The 11,027-nt window shown below is 39.6% G+C and overlaps 1 protein-coding gene across 1 annotated transcript; it reads left to right on the top strand.

The window, feature by feature from the left end:
- Positions 1–5,774: 5,774 nt before the first annotated feature.
- On the top strand, positions 5,775–9,330 carry LOC144957885 (uncharacterized). Its single transcript, XM_078889406.1, has 2 exons — positions 5,775–6,275; positions 7,466–9,330. Exons 1-2 carry the CDS (start codon positions 6,227–6,229, stop codon positions 9,031–9,033), a joined length of 1,617 nt encoding a protein of 538 aa, XP_078745532.1. The 5' UTR covers positions 5,775–6,226; the 3' UTR covers positions 9,034–9,330.
- The last annotated feature ends 1,697 nt before the right edge of the window (positions 9,331–11,027 follow it).

Here is an 11,027-nt window from a genome sequence, read left to right as displayed (position 1 = left end):
TAGGATACAGGGGGATAGAAGACACAGTAAGTGCCTCTCTGTCCACTATGGGAGGACAGGAACCCCACCCAGGATACATGGGGATAGAAGACACAGTAAGTGCCTCCCTGCCCACTATGGGAGGACAGGAACCCCACCCAAGATACAGGGGGATAGACACAGTAATTGCCTCCCTGCCCACTATGGGAGGTCAGGAACCCCACCCAGGATACAGGGGGATAGAAGACACAGTAAGTGCCTCCCTGCCACTATGGGAGGTCAGGAACCCACCCAGGATACAGGGGGATAGAAGACACAGTAAGTGCCTCCCTGCCCACTATGGGAGGTCAGGAGCCCCACCCAGGATACAGGGGGATCATAGCACTCTAGAGAGTATAGATAGCATTGAGGGGGATAGAAGACACAGTAAGTACCTCCCTGCCCACTATGGGAGGTCAGGAACCCCACCCAGGATACAGGGGGATCATAGCACTCTAGAGAGTATAGATAGCCTTGAGGGGGATAGAAGACACAGTAAGTGCCTCCCTGCCCACTATGGGAGGTCAGGAACCTCACACAGGTAAACGCCCGAGGCGCCGTGTATAACGGGAACCAGAAAACATTAACAACGTAGACCTTTTTCTGATTTATCAGACATTTTAAAAAATTTTGTATGAAACCAAAGAGCGTGTAGGTAACGATTGTTATGTTACCAAGAGCTCTCACTTCCCGCTTTTGGTGAAGCCAAGCATCTTCCGTCTTCTACTCGTATTTTCTTCATTGTATCAGTAAGCCTAGCGCGCATGATACACGCGGAGCACACCTACCTCGCTGTCTCGCCTGGCACGCGACAATAGCATTGCGGTTTAGAGAAGTGAGAGCTCTTGGTTACCCTACACACTCTTTGATGAAACCTATTATAAATTTTACGGTGATCAAGAACTTGAAAATCGAAACCTTTTATTCATCTACCTCTCCCTGACTCAAAATTTATAAAAATATTACGAAGTGACTATTGGTCAGTACTGACCCCCTGTTTGACAGTACTGACCATCAACATCTCAACTGACACTATTAGCGTAGCCATCGTAAAGTTATAGCCTAACCGTGGCCTTCGTAAAGTCATGGTCTGATACTGACCAAGAAATGACGTCAAAATTCCGGTCTTTTGCCACAAAAGATAACAAATCGTGAGTTGTATTCAATAGTTCAACCAATGAAATAACTTGTTTCCTTGAGCTCTACTAACGACAACTCACTAGACGGTGCAAAAAACAAATAATGACGTCAAACTGCCAGTCTTTATGGATTTCAGTATCAGGCTATAACAAACGATGGTACGGCCTGACACTGACCAAAAATGACGTTAACTGCAGTCTTTGCCTCAAAAGAAAACAAATCGTGAGTTGTATTCAATAGTTCAGCCAATGGGACCACATGTTTCCATGAGCTCTACTAGACGCGACACAAACCTAAAAAATGACGTCAAACTGTCAGTCCTAGAGGGTTCTAGTGTCAGACTATAGATAGTATGCGCTTGGCCAAGAAGCTCATAACATTGCCATCCGGATGTATAACGGACCAACACACAAAACTGTGTGTATCCATGAACGTTTATAGTCAGGTTAATACAGTTCAGTGAGCATTACTCATAAACGCGGATGACAAAAAACAATAACAAAGACCATGTGATGTCATCTTCGAACCATCTATATGTTAACGATGGCTACGCTATTCGCCCCACCGCTGCGGAGTGACTATTGGTCAGTACTGAGCGCTGGTTCCTTTGTTAGTTTTTTTTTTTTTCGACGTAATATTTTGACTTCAACTATCTTTTTTTCTACTGGCGCGAAATCAACTGTGAGATCTTCATATCGGTTTTTATGCAGAATTATCATTATTATTTTTTAATCATTATTATTACTGTAAACTAAAGTACCTCATGTAAGACTAGAATCTAGGGGTGCCGAAATGTGCCAAATGCCATAAATGTGACTAAATATTTGACCCCTCGTCTCTAAACGGTATTATGTCGGGATGGACCAGATGCTAAAAAAATCAAAGTATAGTTAAACTGGTCAAAAATATGAAACGTTGGTATTTAGCACAGTAAAATATGATATTCCTTCTCCTCTATAAAGAATATAAACTCAACTTAAGCATGATATTGCTGGCTACAAATTCCATTTTCAGCATCTTAATCATCCCGACTTAATACCGTTTTGAGACGAGGGGTCACATATGGCCACATTTACAACTCAACTCTATTTTGTTTTTAGTGGATTTTTAAAAATCTTTGTTGTTGTTTTATTTTTATTTTTTATTATTTTTTTTTTTGTTTCTTTTTTTTTTTTTTAAATTTTGAAAACTGTTTTTGTTTGTTTTGTTTTCCTCTTTTTTCGTCTTATTTATATCTTCTTTTCAAAGACTTTGGACAATCTAGATAATAGAATTATCGGTGAATGGGAATAAGTTGGCCAATTTCGCGTATGAATCACTGTCCGTGACATGCATATAGTCCATAGTAGTCATGTTCGATAGGACTTTGGACATGTTTAAAGTTTAAAGTCGCACAGATTGAGGCTAAAGAAGAAAAAAAAAAGTCGATATTTGACAGACTTCTAGAAAATAACAAATTATAAGAAAATTGCCTGAAAGCGTTTCCGGCCGTTTTTCTATTCATTAAAAATATTTTGACAGTTAATTCATATCACTACGCGATTAGATTGTCAACAACACAAAGCCCGCCTTCTGCCCACGCTATCCTCAATGGGCATGATCTATATTAACTTTCCATGTGCTCGAGGTCATTGGTCACATTGCAAAATGTGCTCAAAGTGACCCACTTAGTGAAAAGTGTTTACACCTTTTAAATATCTAACATCATGATTGGTCTTTTTATTCAGCTTGACACAGGGGTATGTTTACAACGTTCATAAACAAAGCAGCGTGTTTACATAATTTGTTAAGATATATCCAGTCGTTGTACAGCAACAAATCATATAATTGACCAGTAGATTTTTCACCAATCAAAACATGGAATTTGTGACACACCTTCACACGTGCTCGGACAAACATAGTTGGTTGTTTATAAAAATAACGTGAACGAATTCGGCCTCCATCTGATCGTTGTTATTGTTTTGATATTGACAAATGGGTGACTAGTTAGCACATGGTTTTCTCGATCATATTATAAACGTTTAAGTTTACACATAGTTTTCTGTGTTGATTCTACTGACCAAGAGGTATAACAGTGGATATTTTACTTAACACATACCATCGATAGTAAAACCTGTGTAGTTTGCTGGGTCTACCAATCACTGCCATTGTTTACATTATGACGATTTTTTGTCCGAGAGGCGTGGTTATCTACCGGTTAATTGATGACTTGGTTGGACGAAAACAGGAATATAGATCGCTCCCATTCGCCAACTGACTCTCAATCAGACAGTCAGCGATCGGGAACGTTTGCGTTGACCTGATATAGATAGTTCGAAGATGACGTCACTCAGGTCTTTGTTATTGTTTTTTGCCATCCGCGTTTATGAGTAATGCTCACTGAACTGTATTAACCTGACTAATTATAAACGTTCATGGATACACACAGTTATGTGTGTTGGTTCGTTATACTTCCGGCTGGCAATGTTATGAGCTTCTTAGCCAAGCGCATACTATCTATATCAAGGAATATCGTTCCCTTGCAACTAAAATTACATGCCTGCCAACCCTTCCGCTTTTGGCGGAATCATTCCTATTTTCACTCTTCCTTTTTGTACTGTTCCGACATTGTCTCTAAAATTCCGATTTAAAAAAAAAAGATGATAATTGTGAGAATAAAAAAGACCAAAGAGGGGGGGGGGGGGGGGCGGGAGGAAAGAGGTGAAATTCCTATTTTTTAAAAAATCAAATTCCTATTTTCAGGCGTTCTGATTCTACTTTTGTAATGTGAAGGGTTGGTAGGTCTGAAATTACTCTTGATGACTTATTAAATAGAATGGGGTTGAAAGGCCCGTGAAAAATATTACACGCTTTATAATGGTCTCAAGCCAACAGCAACACTAGACTGACGCCTATTGGACGATATTACAATTTTATTCAGACGGAGACAACGAATGGCCATGTACTCATTTTTCACTTGAGTAGGATAAGAGAATGTAAGTAAAGATCCTTTTCTAAGGACTCAACTATGCGCCGCTCAGAGCGGGTCTCAAAACATGGATCTTCCGATCCGAAAGCGAGAGTCATACCCCTACCACTAGGCCTCATCACGGAACAGGGAGGGGCACTGTTCTGTCGACCAAGTTATAGCCTCACTATTAATTTAAAATAATTTCTAATTTCAACAATTTTTCGAGTAAAGACATAGTTCTTGGTATTAAACCTACTGTAAATTTGACGCTGATCACGAATCTGACGTCAAAATAGCGAAAATCCGAAAAAAATTGTCCACTTATTTTATATTGCCACGCCCCCATAATCACCTCGAAAAATAAGCAAATTGAGCTTTTATATTGCGCAATATCCAGTAAATGTGCTCAAATCGCTTTACAAGAGGTCCCTGGTCAACATCAACATTTAACATGTAGAACGGGACATAACGCCTGTTAGGCGATATTACAATTTTTCGGACAAAGACAACGCTGTTAACGGCCAGGTACTCATTTTACACCTGAGTATGGTGAGAGAATGTGAGTACAGAGCCTTTTTCAAGGACTGAACTATGCGCCGAGCGCGAGGCTCGAACCCAGGGCCTTCCGATCCGAAAGCGAGTGTCATACCACTAGACCACATAACCCCAAGGCCATCCCTCTGCTTGCCTAGTTATATGGCCGTACACGTTGTGATTTCACTACGATTTGCTTCAGCCATGCCTGTCTCCAGATCGTTACGGGTAGAAATCACCACGTGTATTGCACCTTTTACAACATTCCTTACTTCAACAGATATTATGCGCTTGGCTAAGAAGCTCACAACATTGCCATCCGGAAGTATAACGGGCCAACACACAAAACTAACCGTGAACGTTTATAGTTCGGTTGATACAGTTAGTGAGAATCATCACTCATAAACGCGGATGGCAATAAGCAGTAAAAGAGACCTGGGTGACGTCAACTGCGTTCTAGCTATAGCCACTCTCAGTACTTTCCTACCAGCCAAATCATCTGACTTTCCAGTTCGTAAGCATTTACTACGATCTGCAAAATAAGCAAGATTCGTAATTTAATACCGAAGCATATAGTAGAACTGTTAATTAATTCCCTTGTTTTATCTAAATTGGACTATTGTAACTCCCTTTGGGCGAATTTAGCTAAAGACAAAATTAGCAAACTTCAGGTTGCCCAAAATAACGCAGCCAGGCTCATTGTACGCAATAACAAAAAATACCCGTCAGCAACTCTTCTTCTCCGTGAGTTACATTGGCTTCCTGTGGAAAAAAGAGTTACCTCTAAGATTTGTACTGTTGTCTACAAATCCCTGAGCACGAACAGTCCCACCTATATTAAAGGCCTTCTAAACATATATGTCCCCAATAGAAACTTGAGGTCAAGCAATGACCAATCAATCCTTGTCAAACCTAAGCCATTTCGTAAAATAGGTGAACAATCTTTTCAATTTTCGGCCCCCCTTTTTTGGAACTCTATCCCATCACATGTGATGTGCTCGGATTCGTTGACAACGTTCAAATCTCGCTTAAAGTTTTATCTTTTTACGTCATAATGTTGCAATATTATCTTCATATTTTGTTGTTGTTAAATTGAATTCGTATCACGTTTCCTTCACACTTGTCTCACTGTAATATGTTTTGTTTTATATCACTGTAAAGCGCTTAGAGCCTGTGACAACGGGGTAAAGCTCTATATAAATGCCATTTATTATTATTATATTATTATCTGTTACACTTTAAAATATTGAAGTCTTATCTTTTCTTTTGGATCCGTTTAATTCTGAGATAAGAACGTGTCTTGTTAATAATGATAGGATCCTCTCACAGTTTCCTTTTGCAATACATAACACATTGATTTTGGGGCAAGGCTTTGACTGGTTTTGTTTTTCTTCTTAAAACACAAGGCTATATTTTGTACAAACATTTATATAAGTTTAAGATTGGGTAGAAATTGACGGTGTTTTGTACTATGTTGAAAAACAAAAATCAAATTAGGTTTTGTGGGAAGGTCACTGTCGGTTTATTGTGCGTTTTAGGAACATAAAGTGTGTTATTAAATCTGTAGCCAGACATTAGACACAAATGTGGACTTGTTTAATATTAGTTTTTTTCCTGGCTTTATGGGAGAAAGGTATGTATTTTATTGAATGAATTCATTCAGGGAGCTGGTTATCATTATCATCATCATCATCATCATCATCATCATCATCATCATCATCGTCATTATCATCATCATCATCATCATCATCATCATCATCATCATCATCATCATCATCATCATCTTCGTCATCATCATCATCATCATCATCATCGTCTTTATCATCATCATCATCATCATCATCATCATCATCATCATCATCATCATCGTCGTCATCATCATCATCATCATCATCTTCATCATCATCATCATCATCATCATCATCATCATCATCATCATCATCATCATCATCGTCGTCGTCGTCGTCATCATCATCATCATCATCATCATCATCATCATCATCATCATCATCATCATCATCGTCGTCGTCATCATCATCATCATCATCATCATCATTATCATCATCATCATCATCATCATCATCATCATTATCATCATCATCATATCATCATCATCATCATCATCATCATCATCATCATATCATCATCATCATCATCATCATTATCATCTCATTATCACATCATCATTATCATCATCATCATCATCATTCATCAGCTAGTTATGGTTTTGGATTTGGGAGGGATAACAGGGCAAACCTGCTCGGTGTAGGAATTGAATTGCTCCCAGTCAGCCTTCCTGACGTTCCATCCGCAGAGTGGGAGAGATTGCACCCTAGGGATTTTCACCCCCGCTGTGACAAGTACCGGCCGCTGCTGGCTATGCGAGAAGTCGCCAAGGACCGTCCTCTTAACCTGCAACGGTTCCCCGTTCGTTCCCTTCGTCACGGGGGTGAGATCAGGAGTGTACTCCTTCTTTTGGAAGGTGCCCTTGGGAGACCTTCCATAAGCTACTACATCCCAAGTGTTCTTGTTCTACTTGGGGGTTTGGGAAGGGGGGGGGGACTTTTTTTTTCAAACATTTGTTACGACACAATATACATTTTTTCTTATTCAGATTTATTTTGTACATCACAATGATCTTTGTTTAATTAATAAGAACATAAAGTTGTTTCGTAGAGAGATTGTTTGAGTTTTAAAAATCTATTTTTCTGCTGGGTAAGCCTGTCATTTTAGGAAAATAGTGAAAATGGTCGGTAAGGAGAGAGTTAAATAAAATATCAACGATTATACATTTTTCAATTATCTCACTCTCATTATTTACAGGATCTTTCGTCCAAATCAAGGACTGTCCAGATGATCTCCAACGAAACAAATACCTGACTGTCTACGACAACAAATGTTACTATTTTTTTCTTGAACTCCGACGAGAATACGACAATGCTGTTGACATTTGTCAATCGGGCGGCGGAATGCTGGCTTTGGTCAAATCTCCAAGAATCAACACGTTTATTTTAAAAAAATTAAAATATGACTATAACCATAACGATATTGTATGGATTGGTTTGTCAGATGCAGTCAAAGAAGGAGATTATGTTTGGCAAGATGGCTCGAAAATGATGTACAACAATTTTAAACCCGGAAATGGACCATTTACAGGTTTTCCTGACTTTTCCTATAGATATCAAGATTGTGTTGTAATGGAAGCAACTAATGGAGAATGGCTAGACAGAAGATGTCAAGATAACTTTATGTCATATAATCGCCACGCATTTGTATGCGAGTATCCTCCAAATCCACCCGGACATTCCAGTACAGGCCCCCCAGCTACGGCGCAGGATTGTCCTGTCCAGTTACGTGGTCAGTACTTGCAAGTTTTTAACAATATGTGCTACTACTTTTATCTAAGAGTCAGACTTGATTTCCCGACTGCACGCGACACTTGTGAGGAAAATGGAGGAAATCTTGTAACGATAAAAACAAAACAGATCAATAGCTATATTTGGAAACTGTTGAATTCTGGTTACCGTTTTGATGAGGAAGTGTGGATTGGCTTGAACGGAAACGGAAATAAGGATCGGTATGTTTGGAAAGATGGATCCCCGATGATTTATCAGAATTTTGTCCCGGGTGCTGGAATTGGTGAACAATGTGTAGTTATTAGCGGAATATCTGGAGGATGGATCGACTATCCGTGCACACCTGAAATATATCGTAAGGATAGAGCTTTTATTTGTGAGTTCAAAGCTACATCAACACAATCCCAACAATCAACAACACCAAAAACGACAAACCACTCTCCCCCTACATGGACAAAAACAAATGTGCCAGCTTTAACGACGTTGACGCCAAACACAAACCAGGAGACATCACAGACATTATCTTTTACTACTCAAAAATTATCCAATGTTTCTAAGATGACTTTTACAACACCCGGAAACACTAAATCTACATCTCATCATAACACAACAAATACGACTAAAAAACCATTACCTACTACGTCAACATCAACGTCAAAGACAACCATCAAATCGTATCCAAGTTCAACGTCCAAACCAACGACAGCTACTACAGTCATCACAAGGCGCCACCACCACACCCTGCATTCTACTACACCCAATACTGCAACCAATGTGACTTCAACTTCACCTACAATCATCACGTCCTCCTCGTCCCAAACTACAACTTCCCAATATCCAACGAGAAGAGCAGCGGCAACTACCCAAGAAACAACCAGTCCTCAGCCAACGAAAACAAGTGTAACAGTAACAGTTCCGATGGACACAACAACAAAACATGTTTGTATTATGATCGTGTGTGAGCTGGAATGTGGATTGTCCGGATACGCCACAGACAGATATGGCTGTGTATCTTGTCAGTGTCAAAAAGATTAGAAATAATGAAAATACTTTTGTGAAGGCTTTTCGTCAAGAACGCATGTTGAAGTTGTAAACGGAAACCTCACCACGACAATGTTTTTTTGTTTGGATTATTTTTTTTGTAAAGCGCTTTGAGCACATTTAGTGGATATTGCGCTATATAAAGCTCATTTTTTAAATTTTCCTGGCACCTGCCACGCGCTCAATCAACTTGTCGCAAATTTTGTGACCCCATTAAGGTGAAATTCTATTTATGTATAACTCTAAACTATTGATGGTATACATAATAAAATATTATTTCTGCCCACCAGATATATATACAGTTATATAATGCATAGACATATATGTATATATATATATATATATATATATATATATATATATATATATATATATATATATATATATATATATATATATATGTTCATGAGAATCTTATATACATGGATAGTTTAGAGTGCTTGAAAATTAAGGAGCGCGAATTATATCTATTATTTCGGATCTTTTTTTTAATTCTTTCGCCCACAAATTGTTTCTGTCCCGAGGACGCCACATGATGACAGAAACAAATTTGTCAGTGAAAGAATTTTTTAAAAGGCGAGATCATGCACAGATAAAACAAAAATAATAGAGGAAGATTTACAAACGAAAATATATCATCTCCCAAAACTCATTTGACTGTTTCCCACTCAACCAGGGTTATATGGCCAAGGCCAGGATAAATCCAAGTAATCTCACTCCAAGATAAAGACAGAAAGCAAATTGGAAAACTAATACAGGGGGATAGAAGAAGCAGTACACGAATGCCTCCCTGCCCACTATGGGAGGTCAGGATTCATAGAAGACGCAGTACACCAATGCCTCCTTGCCCACTATGGGAGGTCAGGATTCATAGAAGACGCAGTACACGAATGCCTCCTTGCCCACTATGGGAGGTCAGGATTCATAGAAGACGCAGTACACGAATGCCTCCCTGCCCACTATGGGAGGTCAGGATTCATAGAAGACGCAGTACACGAATGCCTCCTTGCCCACTATGGGAGGTCAGGATTCATAGAAGACGCAGTACACGAATGCCTCTCTGCCTACTATGGGAGGTCAGGAACCCCACCCAGAAAGACAGAAAGCAAATTGGAAAACTAATACAGGGGGATAGAAGACGCAGTACACGATTGACTCCCTGCCCACTATGGGAGGTCAGGATCCCCACCCAGAAAGACAGAAAGCAAATTAGAAAACTAATACAGGGGGATAGAAGACGCAGTACACGATTGACTCCCTGCCCACTATGGGAGGTCAGGATCCCCACCCAGAAAGACAGAAAGCAAATTGGAAAACTAATACAGGGGGATAGTTGTTTTGTTTGTTTGTTTTTAAGGGTTTTACGGCGCTTGCAACACATTTAGGTTATATCAGCGCCAGTAAAAAGGAAGAAAATGGGACAGTAAAAAGTTCTTTACAATTACAGCACCCAAGAAAAAGTAAGGCATAGGGGAACTGGGAACAAATAGGGATCAGATGTAGATTCTAAGAGCATACCACCAATGCACCTAGTTTGAGATCACCTATAAGTATCATCCAGACACAAGCAAAAAATCCAAAAAGGGGAATACACTCAAATGCCTACATTATACATTAAAATAACAATAATACATTACAGAGAGATGATTTACAAGGAAAAAAATATCATCTCCCAAAACAATAACTATGCATTTGACTGTTTCCCTCCCATCTAGGACTCCAGCCAGGGCCAGGACAAAACCAAGTAATCTCATGCCAAGACAAAGACAGAAAGCAAGTTGGAAAACAGATATAAGGGGATAGAAGACACAGTATGTACCCCCCTGCCCACTATGGGAGGTCAGGATCCCCACCCAGACAGGGGGATAGAAGACGCAGTACACGAATGCCTCCCTGCCCACTATGGGAGGTCAGGAGCCCCAACCAGAAAGACAGAAAGCAAATTGGAAAACTAATACAGGGGGATAGAAGACGCAGTACACGAATGC

The sequence above is a fragment of the Berghia stephanieae genome, chromosome 12 (genome assembly GCF_034508935.2).
Source record: "Berghia stephanieae isolate SIO BIC M18660-M18661 chromosome 12, UCSD_Bste_1.3, whole genome shotgun sequence".
Lineage (NCBI taxonomy): Eukaryota > Metazoa > Mollusca > Gastropoda > Nudibranchia > Aeolidiidae > Berghia > Berghia stephanieae.
Note: the sequence above shows the minus strand (reverse complement) of the source record. Positions and strands in the feature narration are given on the sequence as shown.